Below are 24,425 nucleotides of genomic sequence, written 5' to 3'. Positions count from 1 at the left end.
TTCAATCGGTCTTTCATGACCCCAATCGGTCTAGGACCGACAAAACCGAAAAAAATATGATCCCTGCATGTATTTGTCTAACTGTACACTTTCAGTTTTGTTTTCTGGATACAGTACAAAGTGAGCATCAAACAAGCCAGGTCAGCAAGCAGTCAAGTCACTAAACAATAAACATTTCAAGAAAGACATTATCACCTCAATAAATAAGATCAATTGAAATTCACACCAAGAATTATAATAGTTTAATTGTCAGTCAACAATGTTAAAGCTTCTTTGAAGAAGACAAAACAATGCCAGACCATATAAATTATTTTAGTTCCCCTTTGGCTATCTTAGATAATTAATTAAATAATACAATACTGGCTTTACATGTACATGTACAAGCATACAGTACTTTCATCAAAGAAACACTGTACAATAGAATAGACTTATAGAGAGACTGTTGTTTAATTTAATAAAAGACAAAATATAAAATTGTAAATTAGAAGTTCTAATGTAATGAAACATTTTAATAACAACAATCAATTTATTTTTTCTGTATGCAGATTGAGTATTAAAATGATTTTTGTACATGTTTATAGTTTATTTTTCAGATATGGCGAAAGACCTCACAAGTTATACAGGCCAGACTGGCCTACAAGGAGAAATAATTTACAGGCCAGTTGTTTATTTCACAGGCCTCAATTTTAAGTGTTTTATCCTGTAGGTAACATTGCATAGTAAATTCAAAAAGGGAATGTTAACACGTAGTTTATTTATGAAAGGGCAAAAAAAGTGTCAACAGCCTGATTTGAAGAAATAAATTAAGTTTTTTTTCAGTTTTGGAAAATATTTTCACATATATACATAATATAGTTTTATTGATGTATTAAACACAGCTTTATCAGGGCTTGCACTAAGCAGCGTACGGCCGTATATTACGCCTGATAATTGTTTCCATACGCCGAAAACAAAAACCCATGACTTCCACTATACTTCCTTAAAATTGGTCATACACCGAAAATAGCAACCCGTAACGTAAGCTGTCGATTAAAATAATACTTCAATCAACACTGCTTTCTGCCGACTCAATGTGTTTCGCACACGTCTCGATCAGTCTAAACTTCGCCTCCTTATATTTGATACCGCCCGCATTGTTTTCTCAGTTTGTTAATCCACCGATAATTACGAGTAATAACCATCTTATATAAACTGGAATCACAGTTCATTTTCTATACTAACATGTCATTTTACTAGACAGAAACATTCAAAAACACATTTCCTGGATTAGATATAAATTATCCGAGTAGAATTAAATTGCTACACCATGACCTTCCAGGGATTTCAATAGACGCAGAATCATGCGTTTTGACGCGAGCAAAATAAAAAAGACTTGTTTTTGACGCAACCCCCTTTTCTGCCGTGCGTCATTTTGACGCATCATAAATTTGACCCGTGCGTCAGTCAGTTAACATCTTGAGTTCCATGGCAATAAATCCCGATGTGCTCTTAATTGAAATTAATGTTTCAGTATTTGAAACTCGGTCTATAATCGAGGGAATACCCCGGGCATCGTTTATCTTATCTCATCTCTTCCAATACACATGTCACCGTCTAAATAGTACGTGCGCACTTACTGGGTAATTAGCAGCAGTGATAACGTGATAATTGATTGACCATCCGATAATTGCAGGTTTTTTTGCAGACTTTGCAGACGGCACAGTTAAAGAAAGTCGGCAAAAGTAATTAAAGAAAAAACTAAATTGATCAAAGGTCTATTAATTACGTAGGTCCACTAGTAAGTCTACTCCTATAAATATGAGGTCGATTTACATCGCAGGGTAGCTTACGTCTTATTATTTGGACTACTAGTAAGTCCAGCGAGTTTTGTCAGTTTGTTACTCCATCGATAATTACGAGTAACACCTATCTTATATAAACTGGAATCACAGTTCATTTTTTATACTAACAAGTCATAATACTACACATAAACATTGAGAAAACACATTTCCTCGATTAGATATAAATTATCCGAGTAGAATTAAAGTGCAACGTCATGACCTTCAACATTGTAAATGGCGGACGTAACATTCAACCCGCGTTCAATTAAAAGCTTGCGATTCAAATTGCAAGTAATGGTGATTCAGTAGTGGAGAAAGCTTTAACTGGATTTAACAAACATTTGATAAGGTATGTTAAACCAGATAACAACAAGAAAAAATTGGATTATTAAGGTTAAACTACTACATGCAAGGCATTCTTAAGTGTACATATTTCGGACATGTATAGTATTCGGATAAACAGTAATAGATATTATACTAGATGTTCCATGCATTTAGATTGTGTTTTGTTAAAAAAAGCTATCATAGGGATGATGATAATATAATGACGATAAATGTGTGATGAAAAGGTGCTACCGGTACTTATCTTAAATTACTTCAATGTGTTAAAAGACTTGAATGTGTTATAAGGAAGTTAATTTAATGTACCAATTCATTAAAATATGCTTAGAGCATATAATTTTTATCTAAAAAATAGAATAATACAGACAAAAACGCAATTAATGCGCTTCAAAATTGACCCCAGCATTTTTCAATTTGACTCCTCAAAATTTCAGTCCAGGGGTCATTGACTCCTGGTTTTTAAAATCTATTGAAATCCCTGCCTTCGACATTGCAAATGGCTGACCTATTGTAACAATCAACCCGCGTTCAGTTCAAAGCTGGCGATTCAAATTACAAGTAATGTTGATTCAATAATGGAGAAAACATTAAATGGATTTAACAAACATTTGATAAGGTTTGTTAAACCAGATAACAACAAGGAAAGTTTGGATTATTAAAGTTAAACTGGTAAGGCATTTATAAAGTGTACATATTTCGGACATGTATAGTATTCGGATAAACAGTAATAGATATACTAGATGCTCCATCATGACCATTCATTAAGATTGTGTTTTGTTGCAAATGTTGTCATAGGGGTCAGGATAATAAAATGACAATAAATATGTGATGAAAACTTGCAACCGCACATATCCTAAATTACTTAAATGTGTTGAATGACTTAAATGTGTTAAGATTATTAATCAATAAAAAAATAATTTAATTTAAGTAGATTTTAATGAGAATTTATTGTTTTTACAAATGAACATAGTAAAATGATAGAAATAATAAATGTTTTGAAATTAACATGTTTTGTCGATATTGTTTGCACAAACTTATACCCTGATTTTTCAAACTTCTCCCTATTTTTAAAGCCTAGGGTAGTTTCCGCCTTGTTGTATGATATATCTAGTTACTTTCACAGATGTACAGTGACCCAAAATAGATGGGAAGAGTTTGTGATCATTTACGCAGTTGACATTCTGTTAACATCAACATTAAAGTTGTTTGGACTTCCAACATTTTTGAGTAGGACTTCCTTAAGTAAAGGGCAGGAAGTCAGGACTTCCAAAATTTATTTCTTAGTGCAAGCCCTGGCTTTATTAATATATTAAATACGTTTACCAGTACCTTTCATTTCACTAACATGCCATAACAGTAAACTGTATAGAGTGACAAACATAATAAAGCAGAATGATGTACTGCGTTCATTTGATTTTTATTTGTCATTTTCGCTGATCGTAATTTCTTTTTATTGTCCACCATCTTGGAATATTTGCGACATGCGTGCAACGCAACGAAAAATCGTAAATGTCCGACTACTTTTGCCACCGTGCGAGACGCTCCATTCACGTTAAGAATAATTCTTGGAATGTATCAATGCTTCAATGTACTACTGACTTACGAAATATGACGAAAATGACCTTTTTATATTCGGAAATATCATAATCCGGTAATCACGAAATAATGTTGTTGTAAAAACTGCAATTTTTTAAAGAAAAAATAACCGGTCAGTAAGTCCGACAATTTTGCATTTCACAGTCAGCCTTTTTAATTGTTTGTTGGCAATGTCCTATATATGGCAATGGCCATGTCTGTTGTTTAAATGACCATTCTGTTCAATTCATAATTTTTTATGAAAATCTTTCAGTGTCAAACAATTTTCAGCATTATTTAAAAAAAAATGCACAGTCAGTGATTTTTTTTTGCTTTAATTTTTTTTCAGCCTGTGTCATTTGAATTGGGAAAATTAGCGCGATAAACCATGAAATTGGGAAAAATAGCGCGATAAACCATGAAATTGGGGGAAAATAAGCATTATAAATAGGATTATAAGTAACAGAAGTGATATTGTTTTTAAGTGCATGTTCAGGGAGTTTTCTAGAAAAGGAGTCTGGTCAAATTGGGATTTTTTTTAATCAATAAAAGTGGCAAGTTTGGGAATGATTTATGGACAAAAATGACTAAATTCAAGTTATATATTTTGTAAGATGTTTAAAAAATAAAGTTGAGACCTAGATTTAAGAAATCATAATTAAGTTATATGAGACTTCTTTCTAAAAAAACTTTTTTTGGAAGTTGGGCTTTTTTTAGGAAATTTTGGTCAGATTTTTGGGGAAAAACTTCTATTTTTTCGATTGGGAAGCAGCCGAAAATCGGTTGTAAATTTGAGCAAAAAAAATTTCTGACAGTTGGCAGTTTTTTCAATATTGAGAACAAAATCCTACATGAAAATTTAATAGACTTCTGTTCAAGTACAGGGCCCTCAATCTATCAAATCCGGCGGCAGTCCCCCACCTGAAAAGTATACTTTTTTCCCCTTTTGGGGGAAAAAATTCCCCCTAAAAAAAAAAAAAAAATTATATTTTTTTATGTGTCTCGTGATTATTATATCTCAATTCTATTTCAATTTAATCTTTTCAAACAAACTAAATTATGAAAAATGCAATGAATATAGTGCAAACCAGGGGTTTTTTTTACTAAGAAAGTGACGCCGATATTCGGCGTCTTCCCCTACCAGAATTTTTCCCCTCAAAATACAATTTCTCCACCAAAAATATCATTTTTCACCAAAATATAATATTTTCTCTCAAAGAAATGTTTATTTTTCCTTTGGGCATTCGACAATTATCCAATTTGCACCATGTACAACGATCTTTCTCTCTCTCCAGACGAACACAAAAAATCTGGGAATCCCAGTTATTCTAAATATAGCTCTTAAATAACGTTATGTAAACTGGGCAACTAATCGTAATAATCATGTGACTATTTAACTGGATACCGGTCTTGCGCGAGAAGGGTGTTTCGTCAATAAATTACCAGAAACCAGTCAAATTTTCATCCGGGCTATGTGCAAGCCAAGATATAAACGTGAAAACAGAAAAAAATGTCTCACAATTGGCGTTCTTACACAAACAAAATAAAACATTCGGAATTGGAAGATACTGAACGCATCGAGGCATTTTTTAAGAAAGAATCATCGAAAACCGTTATAACCCATCAGGATTCTGAGGTAATCAACATCGAACATTGTGAAAGTGAAAGTAGACAATCGGCAGCTGCTGCTCCTTTCCCTTCCAATACTGTAGCAGATCAAGATCGTCAACCCATTCATCATGAAATTGAAATCACAAAATTGACATCGTCCCCCGGCCCCAGTACAGAAATATAGTTGAAAACATTTCCCATAATTAGATCTACACCTGCAACTTAATTAAGGACTTTGACTTTAATACGTGTTAAATGTGTAAGAACAAAAAGGACGGAGACAAGCCTCTTTTGATGAGTTATAGACATTGAAATGAACAGTTTTTATTTTTTCCCCCTAATATGTCTCTTTCGCACTCTTTTTTCCCCTTTCACCCAGCGTCTTCCCCTTTCTCTAAAAAAACCCCTGCAAACATGTACAAATGAAATAATGAGTGAGTAAGTAAAAAATTCCCCCAAAAAGGGTAACGCCGCGAAAATTCCTCCTCCTAAGGGCTGCGGACCCCTTCCCCCAAAGTAGTGTGAGGGCCCTGAAGTAGAAGTGGCTGAATACAAGGGGAAAAACATATGAGACCAGTGCCAATCAGTAATAAATATAAATGGCAGGCTGTGTTTTGCACAGTGGTTGCTGCACTTGCTTATCAGCTGAGCCAACAGGGTTTAATCCATACTCTTGATGCATTACTCGAGTTGATGGACACCACAGAACAGCTGGGATTTCTTAAGAGAATTCTGCCTCCCCTTACCCACTGAACAAGATCTTCTCACTCTGAATATCTTACAGAAAAAAAATAATAGAGGAAATAGCATCTATATTGCAATGTTGTCCAAGCAGCTTTGGTTGGCATTAAAGTAAATTTATTAGATAATAGTGCTGGGACACACTCCACGTCCCCTTGGTGAAGACTTAAGTAACATAACCATAATAACAAAACATTTTACAAAAACGTCATGTACAATTAATTGTTCATCATTCACATGTATTATTTAAATAAGAAGTTAAATCATTACACAATAAGTAAGCTTTAAAATCTAAATAGAAGGCCTTAACTTTAAAGGTACTCGCTTTTTCAGTAAAGATTGGTTAATTAATTTTCCAAATCTAATAAAAAATGAAAATAAGAAACTGAGTGAATTATTATTCAGGTATTTGCGAATAAAGTAACATGTTTGTTAACGTGACATTAATGGAAAATGAAAGATCAAACGTCAACAGTTTTTAATGAACGCAAACAAAACACATAATGAATTACGAACACAAAAATTACACACCTTTGTTATCCAAGTTTCGGCTCCATTTTGAACATGTTGTCAAAATTGGCTGTTCTCTTTTACGGTTTTACACTTTTTATTACTTATCCGAGTGCGTTTATTTTATATTCCAAGAAAACTATTTAAAACCATAATTATTACTTGCCTATTTGATTTGTAAGCGCATGTTGAATGTAGGAAACAGTGCCAAGTATAACAATTTTCCAGGTCTATTACAGTGGGGTGGAAAAAGAAACGGCGACCAATCATCAAACGGTGTTTAACACATTACGCCTCTTCTAAATTATCTTAGAGGTGGGAGGTGTATATTCTTTTCTTTGTTGTTTTCTCTAGTTATGCAAATAATGAAACAATGTTTTAGTAGTTGCTTCTGGTAAGTATATTTTGCATATTAGATAGTACAATTATTACCATAGGGGATCTTAATTTAGAACGTTTCGAACTTCTTACCCTTCGAAATTTGTTTCATGTACGTAATCCATAGTTAAACAAGTCAATAATTTTAATATTTTCAGGCCTTTTTCCATCACCATTCGGTCTTCTTTGTAATAAATTTATCAAATGATAGAGAAATTTTGAGATTTTCTTGACAGAAATGTTGGTTGACTGCAAGTAAAACTGATGTGGTACAAGATTAGGCAAAGGTCATGGCCAAACATAAAGGTCAAATATCACAGTTAACACTTAAAATGTTAATGCAATACCTTGTCATTGACACTAAATTTTTTCATGAAATAACTTATCATTGACATGAATGATACTTTTCACAAATGCAATGCTCATTAAGACTGCTTGAAATGAGAGTCTGATCAGAAGCTTAAAGGTCAAGGTCACACTTAGAAAGCAATTATCATAATAACTTTATTCTTTTTTGTCCTTACTTTATTAGGCAAGACAAAGTTATAAGGCAGGTCAAACCTTTGTACACATAGGTTGCCCCATCAAACACATGGATAAAGTCTCTTAGTCAAAGGTTATAGATTTTACATGTAAATAATCTAGAAATTAAATATTAACAAATAAAGAATGATTTATTTGAATCAGGTCAAATGCTAACTGATAAGACCATAATAAGGGATCAGAGGTTAAAGTGTTATCAGGAGGAGCATAACATCCATTAGAGCAATGTTGCTGTTACTGATTCTCAACAAAAACATCCACCACCGTCAGTTGTGAACAGCTGTTATTATGCCCCCCTTCGAAGAAGAGGGGGTATATTGCTTTGCTCATGTCGGTCGGTCGGTCCGTCCGTCCACCAGGTGGTTTCCGGATGATAACTCAAGAACGCTTGGGGCTAGGATCATGAAACTTCATAGGTACATTGATCATGACTCGCAGATGACCCCTATTGATTTTGAGGTCACTAGGTCAAAGGTCACAGGTGAAGGTCACAGTTACTGGAAATAGGCATTTTAAGGATTTCGCATGGATCAAACAAGGGAAACAATTACGGATTATGCATGTTCTTTTATTACAGATTTGCCTCCCTTTAATTCATTCAAAATCTCATTTTACAGCAGAGATTCCAAATCTGACCTGTAAATGAGCCCCATATTTACTGCCAGTGCTAGGTTCCCTTTTCCCATTTGATCATTCTTAAGTATTGGTTTGTAATCTGCTGCTGCTACTGCTGCTGCTACATGCTACTGCTACTACTACCTACTACTACTACTAATACTACTACTACTACTACTACTCTACGACGACTACTACCCTACACAACTAATACTACTACTAATACTTCTACTACTACTACTACTCTACTACTATACTACGATCTACTACTACTACTACTACGACTACTACTACTACTATTTCTACTTCTTACTACTACTACTACGACTACACTACACTACTACTACTACTATACTACTACTTCTACTAACTTCTACTACACTACTACTACTACACTACTACTACTACTACTACTACTAATACTACGAATACTAATACTACTACTACCACTACCACTACTACACCACCACCACCATCACCACCAACACCACCGTTCACAGTGACATAAACGTATTCACACAATGGCTGCTACTACAACTTATAGCCCATATAGGGGGGCATGCATGTTTTACAAACAGCCCTTGTTTTATTTACTATTTTAGACAGTATATATGCTACTTAACCATTTGTCAGCCTCTGTGTATGTTTAAAGTGAAAGTGCAACATCTTCCCAACACTGTTCCTACTTCAGGTACAGTCCACTCTTGTTATCTTGAAGAAAAAATATAAAGATAACGAGAGTTCGAGATATCCGATTAGGCGTTTAAAAAAAAAAAATGAGACGAAAATTTACCTTGTTTTTAACATCTAAATACCTGCTATATGGTCCAACTAAAGCCGTCATCGTGTGATAATAATACTCTCTGCCTGATATATACGCGTTTTTACGAGGTACGATTAATTTTGCTATTTAAATGCTTAAAATGACGTTTTAAGTATTACAGAATTGCATGAACTCAAGCGGTTATAATTTTTTTAAACTGTCAAGTAAACATGCGGTAATGCTGCTATTTAAAGTTATGATACAATTGACGTCCAATCAAGACGAGGGTTTTTCATCTGAACATGTGTAAATCACGTTCCGGAATACTGAACTGTACATGTACATTTCGTAGTTTGAAATGCAAAGTTCAATCGATTATTAATATAGGATCAAATAAAATGAAAAGCCATTTTGAGTCTTGTCTTTATTATCTTTATTACTCAACATCCCCAGATCTAGATACAGGCTGTGTATTAATTGCAGTTAATGGATGTTTTAGTGACAGTTAAAGTGACAGGCCTTACTCAAGTGTTAAGGGCTAACAACGTTACACAAGTGTGATCATTGATGCAAATAACCTACCAATCAATTTCCTACCGCACAGTATCGTGAGCAGCCAGGCGAAGCGGGACGATGAAGTATCAAAGAAATTTGTTCTCACCTTTTGCAGACACTGGAACAGTTATTCACACTTCGAGATAAACTACATTAATACATGTAAAATCGGGACTCGGGACAAAATTTTATATATCGAGATGTCGAATTATTTGAAATAATTAAAATCGAGATATGCGATGTTTATTTATATAGATAAAGAAGGAAAAAAGTTGGGACATTGAATTTACTTCGACATATCGAGATATCCGATGTCAAGATAACAAGGATGGACTGTATTTCATTGAAACCTCAGATGATATTTGTATGGGTCACTTACCAAGGCCCATAACTCTTACCTCAGTAAGATCTGTTAGGTTTGATATTGTTCTAAAATTGTGTGAGGGGGGGGGGGGGGGTAGGTAACAGGTTGATCTGATGAGGAATTGCATTAAGGGCCAGTGGAGTCAAGGTCAATTTGACTCAAATTAGAAGAACAGTTTCAGCTTGATACCTTAAAGTGATCTTTTCACGTTTTGGTAGATTGACCTCACACATTTTTTTTTTCAGATTCGCAAGTTTTTGTTGTATTTATAATATTTGTGATATTTGTGAGGAAACAGTAATACTGAACATTTACCATGCTCTAAAATATCCATAAAAGGCATCTTTTGACGATTTAAAAACCTAAAAATTATAAGGCGTTGCAACGTGAAAGGATTGAATAATTTGGAGAGTTCTGTTGTTGTCCTTATATTTTGTGACACTATGAGGATTGCTTATAACAATTATTAAATACATCTCTAATTTTATGAGCACTGATGGCCGAGTGATCTAAGCGTTAGACTTTTACTACAGGGGTCAGTGGTTCGAGCCCAGTTGAGGGTTACTTTTTTTTCTTTCTTTAATTTTATTCTTGTTTTTTTTACTGGAGCTTTTAAGATCCAATGTTTACATTTATCAATACAAAGCATTTAATGACAAACTTTAATACATGCCAAAATCGGTGAAAAGGTCCCTTTAAGTTTTGATGGAATTAATGTGCTATTATTTTGTTTGTTGGCAGCTTGCATGCAGAAGTCTTTTGGAATTGTTTTTTTTTGGAAAATTGGGAAAAGCATTTCCAGTATTTAAACAATTTGTAAAAATGTATAGCATGAATTGTAATATAGTTTTCATTTCTTTACTCTCGAGTAGAGTGGCATTTTTTAAACATTTGTATTTGATGGAAGCCCATTTTTATGCCCCCTAAGGGTGGCATATAGTTTTTTAACTGTCCGTCAGTCCGTTTGGTCTGTCCGTCCGTCTGAAAACTTTTACATTGGTCATAACTTTTGCAATATTGAAGATAGCAACTTGATAATTGGCATGCATGTGTATCTCATGGAGTTGCACATTTTGAGTGGTGAAAGGTCAAAGTCATCCTTCAAGGTCAAAGATCAAATATATGGCTTCAAAGTGGCGCAGAAGGGGGCACATCTCTTGTTGTCCCCTACCGGTTTCACCTCTGGTTTGCGCTCTGTGTGTCCGTTATGTCAATCTGTCACACTTTTCTGGATCCTGCAATAACTTAAAAAGTTCTTCATATTTGTTCACGAAACTTGAAACATGGATAGATGGTAATATGGACATTATGAACGTCATTTCATTTTGTTCCTACGTCAAAAATTCTGGTTGCTATGGCAACAAATAGACCAGAAATACTGCTGAAAATGGTGTTTTTTTCTGGATCCTGCGATAACTTTAAAAGTTCTTAATATTTTTTCATGAAACTTAAAACATAGATAGATGGCAATATGGACATTATGCACGTCATTTCATTTTGTTCCTATGTCAAAAATTCTGGTTGCTATGGCAACAAATAGACTAGAAATACTGCTGAAAATGGTGTTTTTTTTCTGGATCCTGAGATAACTTAAAAGTTCTTCATATTTTTTCATGAAACTTGAAACATGGATAAATGGCAATATGGACATTATGCACGTCATTTCATTGTGTTCCTACGTCAAAAATTCTGGTTGCTATGGCAACAAATATAAAAAATATAAAAAAATTCTGACAATGGTGGAATTTCTGACAATGGTGGAGCCGGTAGGGGACATATATTGCTTGGCAATAGTCTTGTTTTACATGTTTTTTATGACTTTATGTTATTCATTAGGTAAATCTGTTGCCAATCAATCACCAGTAATACCTGCATACTAATGGACGCTGGAGAATGCAGTCCCAGCTTGCAGGACTGCAGCATGGTTCACAGACCTGTTGGAGACTTGTTTGCGCCAGTAACGGTATACAGGAACTTGCTTTTATTATGCTCCCCCAAAATTTATTTTGGAGGGAGCATATAGTCGCCGCTTCGTCTGTCCGTGTGTCCGTCCGTGCACTTTTTTTGTCCGGGCTTTTTCTCAGCAACTTATGACCGGAATTCAAAGAAACTTTATGGGAAGCTTCACTACCAAGAGGAGATGTGCATATTATCAGCGGGTTCTGGTCAGATGATTTTTCACAGAGTTATGGCCCTTTGAAATTTTCTATAAAAAAAATATTGTCCCCCCAACTTCTGTTCCCTCAAGACATTTCCTTTTATCTGAATATATAGTGCAATATTGTGACAAAAAAAAACTTTGGGGAGCATCACCCTTTTCCGACAGTTTCTTGTTTTCAGTGGTTTATCTGTGTAAAAAATTATATTGTGTTGGTTTGTTTCATCATCACTCATTCAAATTTTTATTTGAAGAATATATTTATCATTAAATGATAATACTATCTGACACTGAAATCAACAAATATCATCTGTAAGTGCATAACATTTGTCTCTAAGGTAAGGCAGTTTCATTCTTAATGTCTTGTGTTTAAAGGACGTCGATGAATGGCAGTCGTTCATGCTGAGTCTGTCCCAGATAGAACAGTTCCAGAGAGATGGCTTCCTGCTGAATGTCCCTGTACTGACACCAGACCAGTGTGACAAAATACTTGCTGACTACAAGTACTTTCTGGTTGGTATGATTTTCATTAAATCTACAACTTTTAGAATATTAAAGAATATATTTACATTATATATTTTTTTAATGCAGATAGTTATTACACCTTTGTATGTTCTATTGACTGCTGTTGTTTTGTAGTGAAATATTTGAGGTTTTCTTAATTTGTATATGCAGATCTTTTGCTGAATATTGGAAACTAATTGTTTGAAGGATGTTTTGTTTGGCTGAAGGCCTGAATTTAAGATTTCATGGACATTGCAATATGCTGCAATTATGCCATTTATTTTTGGAAAATCAGGATGTACATTTGTACTTGCCATCAACATTTCTTGTGACATGAATGAAGGAGGGACATTACTTTTTTAAATATTTTCATCATGATCTTAACATGCCATAAAGTCTGCAACAATCTAAATAGAAATATTCCACGTTATCCATTGATAGTATTATTTGTTTTTGCAGGGTGAAGAAAAGCACCCAGGCATGGAGATGTTGTATGAATACCATAGCAACCAGAGTGGTGACCCTGACAACGTTCTGATGCACGCTCTGGGTCATTGGAGGCTTACAAAACATTTCCATGACCTGGTGTTCCTTCCAAACGTTGTGGTTAGATACATTTGTTCAAGTTGTATGCCATTACTTATCCGCTTTTGCCATTTACATTACCGTAATAACTCTATGTTTTCGGACACTCTAAGTTTTCGGACACCTCCTTTTTTTGCAAAAATAATTATTTTTCATGACTCTTACTTTTTGGACACACGATTTTTGTCCATTATTTATGTCTCTAAGTTTTGGGACAGAATATTTTACAGCGCTAATTTACCAAATTTCGGTCTTGTTTTCGATATCTAATGACACTTCGATCATGAGATTTTACAACCAGATTAACATCATAAAACATGGAAGGTGCATGCCTGAGGGCAACGGACCATTACATTGCGTTATTGGGTAAATAACCTTGTAAACCGGTATTAAACAATGGTTTCGCCCGATAGCATAAGCGTTATGACACTTACCAGGGGCAGTACCAATTAACAGTTCAATTATCTACAGCAATGGTCCTACCCCTTCTAAGTAAAATAACTGTGACAAATACTAAACGCTTCAAAGTGTAATGCACCCTATTGCAAGTTTTATGAACAATGAAAGGTGTAAGAAAACAACTATCTGAAATGAACAAACAAAGAATTCATAGTTTGCTTTTTTTTGCGTTAATTACAGGTTCATACTAGCAAGTATCGGTACGTCACATTTTCATCTTTAAACGCGTTGGTCAAAGTACAACCTTGTAGTAACTATCTGTCAAATAAATTAAGCATTTAAAATTATTTGAAATGCAGTGCAAATATATATAACTGTAATTTATACTATACGGCATGGTATTTTACAAGCGCATGCTATCACTGGTAGTCGTTGATACAATTGACGCTATTTTAGGACACTTCAATTTTCGACTCTAAGTTTTCGGACACCTGCATTTTGTGAATATTTTTCGTATCTATGTTTTCGGACACGAAAAAAAAAATTTTTTAAGTGTCCCAAAACATAGAGTAATTACGGTAGTCATAAAACACTGGTCCTTGTCTTATACTTGAAAACACATTTTACTAGTCAAGGTTTAGTCTGGTTGCATATTAGAAAGCAGATTTAATGTATAAACAATAATGAGTGTAATGATTTTGATTATATTATACCAGTGGTACATGTAAAAAATATGATCAAATTTAATATGTATACAATTGCCTAAAGGATTTAAAATGTACAACCCAGGAATGAGTATTGAGGACATCAGGTTTGAGAATGCTTGGACTAAGAATAAAGTGTATAATAATTATATGGTATATATGTGATAAAATATAGTGCAAAGTGAGATAAAGATATATAATGTGTATCTGTTATATCAGCCCTCAAAATAAAATACACATACATTTTGAAGTGAATAGATTTTGAAAGTCAAACACACTTGTTTTTATATGTTTTTACAAAATACTGGCTAGATTCAGCTCCCGGTTGTATCATGCACAATGTTTATTATCATACCCGCCCTTCTGATTGGTTGCTAAGATTTGTCACTATGTTAAACCAATGATACGATGAGGAGGGCTGATAAGATGAGAATAATGAGATACTGGTATGATGTATAATGCGATTGTATTTCCCCAGGTTCCTGTGTCTCAGCTGTTGGACCCAGGAAGGATGTCCTCTGTACGCTTCTGGCATGATCAGCTGTTTGCCAAGCCTCCATTCCACGGGGGTAATGTAGCTTGGTATGTAGTCTTGAGGTGGGTGGGAAGAGGGCAAGGTAGCCTGGAAGGCAGTCAGGGGGGGGGGGGGGTATTGTAACCTGGTAGGCAGCCTTGTGTGTGTATTTAATATGTACACTTATCATGTGCATGTTTTGGATGCTGGTATGCTATAGATTTTTATGCACCCAGATCGAATGATCGGGGGTATATTGTTTTTGGCCTGTCTGTAATGTATGTGTGTGTCTGTCCCAAAACTTAAAGGTTGGTGATAACTTTTGCAATATTGAAGATAGCAACTTGATATTTGGCATGCATGTGTATCTCATAGAGCTGCACATTTTGAGTGGTGAAAGGTCAAGGTCATCCTATAAGGTCAAAGGTCATTTTTTTCTAAAATAGCTGCTGTGCGGCTTCAAAGCGCAGTATTGAGCATTGTGTTTCACAAACACAGCTCTTGTCTCTTTTGAATCTTTTATGTTTTTTATACAATCATACTGTTGAGATAATGCTGGTAATGCAAGCCTTAAGATTTAATGAACATAAATTTGTTTTAACTACTGATATAGTATGAAAGTATTAAATCAGTGTTGAGTATAATAGGTTATTAACATATATTTATGTGCTCACTTAAGTGAATGATAAATTGTTGCAAGAAATCAATATTTGCTATATGTAATACATATATTATAACACAGCATGTGCATAAAATGGTATATGGGAGGGCAGACAACATATGAATGCAAATGAATGTTGCCAGTATCCTTGGGGATTTTTTTTATACAATTGAGATGCTCTGAGAAAATCTGCCTTAATGCATATGCGTAATGTGTCGTGCAGTCTGCCTGGACTGGAAATGTGCTTATCAGAGACTTCCTTGAAATCAAAATATAAGCAGGAAGGCTTATCTGGGACAATACTTTACCCTCACACATTAACACAATTTTCCCTTTGTCATCCCTGATTAGTTTGTGCGGACCGAACAGGCCATTTGGGAAAGCACTTGCACATGCATTAAGCCTGGTTTTCCTGTGCGCATTTTATATTATATAATTTAAATTAACATAGAGCACAAGTTAATTAAATATGGTGATCTGCCTGCAGGCATCAGGATTACTCCTACTGGACCAGGACAACACCTATGGCCCACCTTACTGTAAATGGTTTCTATAGTAACCATAGTAACCAGAAGTCCCTCCCACCACTCACCCATTTGTAGGGCAGATCTAGATTGAAATAGCATGGTGTTGTGCCCAAATCATTTTTAGTTCTGGACTATTTTGAACAATTTTTTTTATACATTTTTTGCAAATAATAAAAAACCACTGAAAGGCAATGCTAAAACAACCTAATTACCGGTACATGTACATTTGTTAGACTGAGAATTTCCTTGTATGTAGAGATCTTTTAAAATGTCACTATAAAGGTCTTGCTGTCCACCCTCCCCCTTTTCCATAACCATGTAATCCTTGGTATTTCCTTACAAGTATGTAACGGTCCTTCACAAATTGCTTATGCAAAAACAATTATGTTCATCATCTGCGCCTTTATCAGAAGTAACTGCTTTTATTACATAAACCAGAAATATTATTGTATCCCTTATGTGTTGGCATAAAACATGCTGGTAATTTAGTGATATCTCTTCTGCTTTTCTGAAATAATCCCTTTTACTTGCAAAATTTTTAATTTCTGAATATATTTAAGCAAATCACATATATAAGAATCTTCTTTGTCAATCCCATAAAAAGCAGATAATATCAAAGTAAATTAATTTGAATTTTTTATTATTTTGTTACTACCGTATTTCATGAAATACCTATCAAAATAAGTTTTAAAATATATTACTGGTAATATAATATATATTAAGTAATGTCCTTTATGTGCTATGATAAATTATTACAGGTTCACATAGCCTTAGATGACCAGACAGAGGAGAACGGTGGCCTACACTACATACCTGGCTCACATAGGTAACAGCTTATGTGTAGACCTAGCTTTGGATGTTGTTTTGTTACATTTAGGTCAAGGTCACTGTGACTCAAAACAGCTTTCACTCAAGAACTTGAGTTTTAATGGGGGATATTGCTGTGTGAGGTGGTAGATTAAATGCTGACAGAGCTTTGCTTTTCTCTAGTCTAATTAGATCAAAGTTAATGGCACTGTTGCTTAAAATAGAATAACTTCCAGCTCAATAACTTTAGTTTGGATTGAGGTATTGTGTAAACATATTGTGTGAAGGAATCCTAAAGGCACATCTAGCTTGGAATTTCACAATAATTAGTTACTACCATGTTGAAAACGTTGTTTCAGGGCATTTTCGTGTTTCTTATTTTTCTGATTCACCACTTTTAACTTTGAAAGGTTTAAAAGATAATATGATAACAATGAGTCTAATTGTAGTTCAAAGTATTATGTTTTTACCATTAAGTGTACTGGATATATTTCTTTCAATAATTTTTCAACTTCTGCCATAATTGTTCTTATCTTATATCTGAGAGATTTTTATCATTTTCCATTGGTTTTTCCAGATGGACTCGAGATGATGGCAAGCCTTTGCCAGTGACTGATTTTAGTTTCAAGGATATGGAATCCATAAAAGTAGGTTCATTTGTCAAAAATCTTTGTACTAAAAAGACAACATTAAAATGAATAATGTTTGTGTTTCACAACTGTCTTGGGTTTTGCTTCTTCCTTCTGCATTGTTCTGTTAGTAAACACCATAAAAGACATTGCATTTGAGTATTTACAACTTATCCGTGAAAAGTGGATGCAATAATGCCCTGCTCATTACTGGTATAATTTTGAGGTTAGCTAAAGGAGGGTTTAGCAAAAACCTAGAGAATACAACAGTTTCACGCTCGACCGTTATTTTATTTTGGGTTATTTACAGACCATCCTAACCGAGGAAGAAAAGGATGGTTTCCGACCTGTTTGTGGAAATCTAAGGAAGGGAGAAGCAAGCTTTCATCATGCTCTTGCTGTGCATGGTTCTTATGGAAACAGGTCACCTCAGATTATAATCACATTAAAATATTTTAGTTCTAACTCACCTGAGCACATGTTAATGGTCAGCTTTTATGATGGCCTTTTGATCTTTGTGTTTCCTCAACATATACCTTGTGAACCCTATAGAGACCACATATATTACAAAATTGTGTTGAAACTTGGTCAGAAAATGTGTCCCAATTTGTCCGAGTGAATACGGACTGAGTTAAAAACTGGATCATGTGGGTTTTAAAACTAGGTCACTTAAAAGTAAATTTTGTGACCACAATAGATGCCACTCTATAGAAGCCACGTTAATTATCCAATCTTCAAGCAACTTGGTCACAATATTAGTCCTAATAATGTCTTGGCTTTATCAAATTTTAAATAAGACAATTGATGAAATCTCTGCTTAATTTTTAATGGTTTATGTGGGGTTAAAAAGAAGGTTACAAGGTTACATTATTGAAAGACGTTGTGACCATACTACAGGCGACATTTTAAGCTCAAACATCATAAAAACTTGGTCAGTAAATTTGACATATTTATATCTCAGCCCAGTTTGAAACTTGGTCTTATGTTATATGTCATCAGTTCAAAAAAGAGAAATAGCTTATTGGCAGCTTTATTTCCTTATCTTCATCAGGATTGGTTTGAATATTTCTGACAATGATATCTTGGTCCAGTCTGCAACTGGGTTATTTTAAGTATTAAAAAAAACACACTTGGTCGAATTAAAGGAAAAGCTGGTGAACAGGCGGAGAAAGCATTTAGAGCCCACTCTTCTTGAAACTTGGTGAGAACATTTGTTCCAAAAATATCTTAGCCAACTTTGAATCAGGGTCACATGGGGTCACAAACAGGGTCAAATAGTCAAATGAAAAGTCACATTTGTGGGATATGGTCCTGATCCATTGAAAAACATGGCGCCATGAGGCTTAGTTGTTTGCCGTATATTGTTATAGTAAAACCATAAGAGCACTCAACAAGTCATATTTTTTACCCGCTAATAAAAATTGCTCAGAACATTGATGTTGATATATCTGGGTTGATTTTGAAAAAGGTATTGATTAAAAATGGTTAGAAAGTTTTCTTGTCACTGAAACCTTGTGAACACTACATGCTTATTATGGTGTTGCTCCGTTAGGTCTAAGGTGAGCGCCTTAGGGCCTTGGCCTTCTTATTTGATATATTATCTCTAAAAAGATGTACTGGTATAAAATTGATTAATTTTAATAATATACATTTCTTGTTAATTACTCCACATATTTTGTAAAGCGTTATTTGTTGGTTAAACAGATACCATTAGTTGTTGAAATAAGTCAATATTTTAATGCATCTATCTATATGACAGTTTTGTATGTACCGGGTAATTGTTATAAAAATAATTTGACTGAAGTTTCTTTAAAAAAAAATTAGGCCTGTTCTCCATGCTTGATAGTAGAAACATGTGCTTGAGCTTAAAATCAAAAATGAATGTAACCTTGTGCTGATTATATTCTGTTTGAATTTGAATAAATATTGTACCATATGTCTAGTTCTTTTATTATAAGAAAACGTTCATGTGGTTGTTGCAGATCAGATAAGCCACGTCGAGCTGCAGTACTCAACTACTTCAAAGACGGTGTGTGCTCCAACACGGACGGAGAAATCCTCAAAGATATTTGTGTGCCTAAGGTATGCTTTCATGCGCACCATGGGGTCTTCTGTTCTACATATTTACACATATTGTCTAAATTTGAACAATTCGTTTGATAAAACTGCATTTGACCGTTTCAATTTCTGATATATTTGTTTGTTTCAGGGGTCAAAAATGGATGGCCAGTTCTTTCCATTGGTGTTTGATCCAGAGTGCATGCCTTTCAATGAAGCTTCAAAATGAACATAAACATGGAATATTATATTGGACATTATTGGTTACATATGATACAAGACACTAATGTCTCTAAAGTACCTATTTGATAGCAATGTTAGTACACTATTTATTGAATTTTCATACCTATTTGACTGATTGTTTTATCATACTGATTATATTGTTATTGTGTATTGTATTCACATGTTGAAAAAGGCCTAATGTTTTTGAATGTAATATTTAATATAATGGTAGTAACTTTATTTAAAGTGTCATATTGTTATAATGTTGCCTTCAATAGTGTTTTATTTAAACATAAAATTATATGTTTGTGCATTTATGATTTTTTATCACACTGTTTTCATATTAATAAACTCTAAGAAAGATATTCATTGTGATAAGTATACAATGTTGTTCTTTGACCCTTTGCAGGCCTTGGAAATTCAGAAGACATATTTTATAAAGGACAATTAAATACCACTGTGCAAACCTCATGCTATTGATAACATTGAATTCTTGTCTGTAACATTCTCTTGGATTGTCTTGACATGCTTACAAATACAAGTGTTACCATGTATAGAAAAACAATGGTTCGGTATTGTTCTGTCTCAACGATTCCGTCATTTATTCGTGAAAATAAATATGAATTTGAATACGTATCCAATACCATATTGTCAAAACGCCCTTTTACACTTCTCGGAAAGGCATTTTTCCTGTACAAAAAAGTTATACATACGAGCATTTTTGCAAAAGACAACATGCCCGTTTGTGTACATTTTAGAAATAAGATCCACTTTTCATACTTTTGTGACCTTTAAAAAATGTCAAAAACCGACAAAATTGCTTGTAGTTAGTAGTTTCTCACCTACAAGTTTAAGTTGTATGTAACCGTGAAACCGGATGTTGTCATAATTTCCAAGGGGACTAAAATGTCCAGACGATTCTTTTTGATGGAATTATATTGATCAATTGTTATTTAAGGTTCAATTTGAGTTTTAAAATTATTATTTTAACTGTTGTTATTTGCCTTGTTATTTTAATGTTGCATTAAACGATAGCATGTTACTTTTTGTGTGTCACATATTTTCGCGACACAAAGTGACGAACGTAAATAGGCTTTTTTTAAAGATACAGTTCTCCTATTATATAGAAGGTTTTATGGCTTGTTGAAATGATTGATGGCTAAACTTGGACGTCTTTTACCGAATCCTAGTTTTGTTCCTGATAAAGCCTTAGACCATTTTAGTAAATTGCAACACGGTAATCTCGCGGGTGATGGACGTTTCGTGCCACTATCAGTTCGTGCCACGAATATTTGTGTAGAGAGACATTAACCATTTCGTCTAACTGTTAATATTTATGCCCCCCTGTGAAGAAGATGGGGTATATTGTTTTTAGTGCTGCAACAATACGCCAAAAACCGTATTGCAATATATTGTCAGTTCAAAAACCCATATTGCAATATATCGCAATATATTGCTAACTTGTACCAGAATTATAACTCGCCAATTACCCGATAATCCCGTATATTCCAGTTTTAAAGCAAATTCTGGTAAATATTTACTATAAATGTGCTCAAGAATAACAAGAAAGAAACACAAACATTCGCAAATTTTCTTAAGTATCAAAAACATTATGGCATTTGTTACTATTTAAAGATGTGATGAAATAACATCCAACCGGGACGTTTTTGTTTTCACTGAACACGCGTAATTCGCCTGACGTGATGTTCCCATTTTTATACAACACAAAATACATCCATACTTTCCATGCGACGTTCTAAATGTCTGCATAATTTTCGCTTGCTTTTTATTGAGACAAAGGATAAAGCACTTTTTATTTGACGCTATTTTTTTATAGTCGCGTAAGCATTAAAATTTGGAAGCGTGTTTCCGAAATTCCGATTACAAATTAAAAATGCTCAATTCAGAATCGAACAAAACATTTACAGTTGTGCGCAATTAATTTAACGATAATCTGTTCAAAAGCATCGAACGAATGCTCCCATGTAACAACGCTACTCCGTATAATACACTTTTTAGAATGCTATTTTTGCGTAAAAAATTATTTACACCGCTTTGCTTTGTTTACCTTAATATCGTTATTTCGGATGGCTTTTCTGGACAAAAATGTGAATGAATTTTTGTAAAATTTTCGTACCGGTATGATGAAAATCGTATTGCAATACAATATGCGGAATGCATATTGCGATATATACCGATATACCGGTATATTGTTGCAGCACTAATTGTTTTACACATGTCGGTCGGTCCGTCAGTCCACCAGATGGTTTCCGGATGATAACTCAAGAACGCTTAGGCCTAGGATCATGAAACATCCTAGGTACATTGATCATGACTGGAACATGACCCGTATTGATTTTCAGGTCACTAGGTCAAAGGTCAAGGTCACAGTGACTTGAAACAGTAAAATGGTTTCCGGATGATAACTCAAGAATGCTTACGCCTAGGATCATGAAACTTCACAGGTACATTGATCATGACTGGCAAATGACCCCTATTAATTTTCAGGTCACTAGGTCAATGGTCAAGGTCACAGTGACTCTTCTTCTTCCAGTAATGTACAGGTCCCCTCTGGGGCAGTTTCGTACATGGGGGTTTATATACAGGGACGTGTGCACGGCGCGCAACTATATACAGTGCTGATTAAAAGGTTAAAAACATCCATTTCTCGGGCCAACCGCTGCGCCGACAGGCCCCTCTTGAAGGCCTCTATGCTGTCAGCTATGGTGCCCGGTGATGGGTGCTGGTTCCACAGTCTGATGACTCTAAACAGTAAAATGGTTTCCTGATGGTAATTCAAGAATAATTAGGCCTAGGATCATGAAACTTCATAGGTACATTGATCATGACTGGCAGATTACCCTTATAGATTTGTATAGGTCACTAGGTCAAAGGTCACAGTGACAAAAAAGGTATTCACACAGTGGCTGACACTACAACTGACAGCCCATATGGGGGGCATGCATGTTTTACAAACAGCCCTTGTTAAATGGAGAGGTGTGATTAATACCGTATAGGTGTGAATCATAACAGAAAACATTTGCACTTTTGATTGCCACCTCTGTGCAACGTTGTTTTATTTCAAGATTATTTATTCTTGACATGCATTTCAAGCATTTTCAATATTAAATTTTAAATATAATACATAAACAAAATGTATTTCAGTTAAAATGTGTCAGATTCAGATGTTACATGTTTCATATAATACCTTAACAATATTGAGAAAGAAACGTCACAAGATGTTTTTCATTTTAAGATTTATTTTAAAGTTTTTTTTTATATAATACATTAACAATATCGAAAGTGAATACATAATATATTATAAAATGTTTATATACACATACACAAGTACACAAATTATACAAAAAATAAAACAGCATACTTTACACAAAGCAGATATATTAAACATTTTAGAACTCTTCTTCATTTTGGATCTGGTCATGTGTTGTGTTTGGTGCCAGGTTTGTGATGTGACTGCATGCCCTAAGTAGTTTCATTGTTTTCATTGTCTATCAAAGAGTCTCCTGGGACTTATTATTTAATATATTTATAATTTAAATTAGTAGCACTGTTGAAATTTACTACATTAATAAATATCCCGTTATGATTCGCACCTATACAGTATTATTCACACCTATCCGCCTATGTATTATCAGTACTAATGTCTACCCTCTTTCTACACAAATATCAGTGGCACAAACTGGTGGTGGCACAAAACGTCTATAAACCAATCTCAGGTACTGCAATGATATTTTATTTGCGTCTGGAAACCATCTTCTTATATCAGATAAATTATTTAAAAGACAAACAAATTCGACTCAACTTCATGGGATAATTGCTTTTTTATGGCAAAAATCCTTCAATTTTAAATGCAATAGTAACAAAAACAACACCTCTGTCCGCCAATGTTGTTTATTTTTGTTGGGTTAATCTGCCGTAAATAGGTGGTACATCAATAATGTTAAGTTAAACATGAATAATAAAGATCTGACATTCCACTAAAAAAAACAATAGCGTATATATTTCTTTAAACACATTGAAAGACAATAAATAAAATAAATATCCAGTTATTTTTAAGCACTGTCCCGTTTTTTTCTTTAAAACAAGTCAACTTTAAAAATTAAAATACTGTCTTTCTGAGTTTTTCGACATTAAATTACCAAAAATTGTTTTATACTGAAAGAAAGATGTTTTATGTCAAATTTGATTAGTTTTTTTATAAACAAAGTCCAGAGGGCGCTATTGAAATACTGTGAGTTAACCCCACATGCCAAACTACAGTGTTTGACTATACAACAATGTACACCTCCCAATCCCAGCACAGGTACTTGAACAAATAATTTGTCCTATATATATAATAAACTTCTTTTCAAGTACCTGTACCTCCCAGTAACGTACCTGGGGCAAGACTTTCCTTATTACTGTTAGCTGTGTGCAAATTGAAATGTGCATTAGATTAACTTGAGCATCCTTGAATAACCCAAAATATTACTTGTCCTGCCGTTTTAATATCATATTTTTAACAATTATTTAACATAATTTTACAGAAGATATTGTAATTTTATAATGACATCAAAACACATGATAAGAATGTACAAGACAAAAATTATCCTGTGGATCAAAATTATTTTGTCTGTATTTCTTAAAAAAATATTCATGATGATAATATAAATCTTTTTTCTGATCAGATTCATCCAAAGCAAAAAACAACAACAGATATCCATGGTCATTATTTATTGTAACAGACCTCTTGTCTTCTAGAAATTTGTCTGTTGACACAATTTGTATCTTTGGTTTTGTTGAAAAAGTTATATTTATAACCAGGCTTTTTGAAAGATGC

At 34.1% G+C, this 24,425-nt stretch overlaps 3 protein-coding genes across 7 annotated transcripts in view; 2 read left to right on the top strand and 1 right to left on the bottom strand.

Moving 5' to 3' along the window:
• The window catches only part of LOC127863613 (vang-like protein 2-B), a 38,097-nt gene extending 31,219 nt beyond the window's left edge, over positions 1-6,878 (bottom strand). Inside the window, exon 1 of the mRNA XM_052403220.1 lies at positions 6,621-6,878. The gene's annotated coding sequence lies outside the window, so the exon portion shown is untranslated. The remainder of the gene's footprint in view (positions 1-6,620) is intronic.
• LOC127863620 (ectoine dioxygenase-like) lies at positions 1,962-20,215 on the top strand. Of its 3 annotated transcripts, none has more exons than XM_052403247.1 (11): positions 1,962-2,169; positions 11,654-11,780; positions 12,351-12,488; positions 12,939-13,085; positions 14,646-14,749; positions 15,830-15,881; positions 16,628-16,695; positions 17,254-17,323; positions 17,616-17,728; positions 19,288-19,387; positions 19,515-20,215. In XM_052403247.1, exons 2-11 carry the CDS (start codon positions 11,697-11,699, stop codon positions 19,590-19,592), a joined length of 954 nt encoding a protein of 317 aa, XP_052259207.1. In that variant the 5' UTR covers positions 1,962-2,169; positions 11,654-11,696; the 3' UTR covers positions 19,593-20,215. The 3 variants fall into 3 exon arrangements, with proteins under 3 accessions (XP_052259207.1, XP_052259206.1, XP_052259205.1); XM_052403246.1 differs by lacking the exon at positions 1,962-2,169 and adding an exon at positions 6,852-6,914; XM_052403245.1 differs by lacking the exon at positions 1,962-2,169 and adding an exon at positions 6,870-6,993.
• A 217-nt stretch (positions 20,216-20,432) lies between these two features.
• LOC127863611 (uncharacterized) overlaps positions 20,433-24,425 on the top strand; it is a 31,192-nt gene continuing 27,199 nt past the window's right edge. The window contains exon 1 of one of the 3 annotated variants that reach the window (XM_052403215.1): positions 20,433-20,543. The gene's annotated coding sequence lies outside the window, so the exon portion shown is untranslated. The remainder of the gene's footprint in view (positions 20,544-24,425) is intronic. The other 2 variants (XM_052403214.1, XM_052403213.1) reach the window with 2 other exon arrangements.

Source organism: Dreissena polymorpha, unplaced genomic scaffold (genome assembly GCF_020536995.1).
Source record: "Dreissena polymorpha isolate Duluth1 unplaced genomic scaffold, UMN_Dpol_1.0 chrUn020, whole genome shotgun sequence".
NCBI lineage: Eukaryota > Metazoa > Mollusca > Bivalvia > Myida > Dreissenidae > Dreissena > Dreissena polymorpha.
The sequence above is the reverse complement of the archived record's forward strand: the minus strand, read 5'-3'. Positions and strand labels throughout refer to the sequence as shown.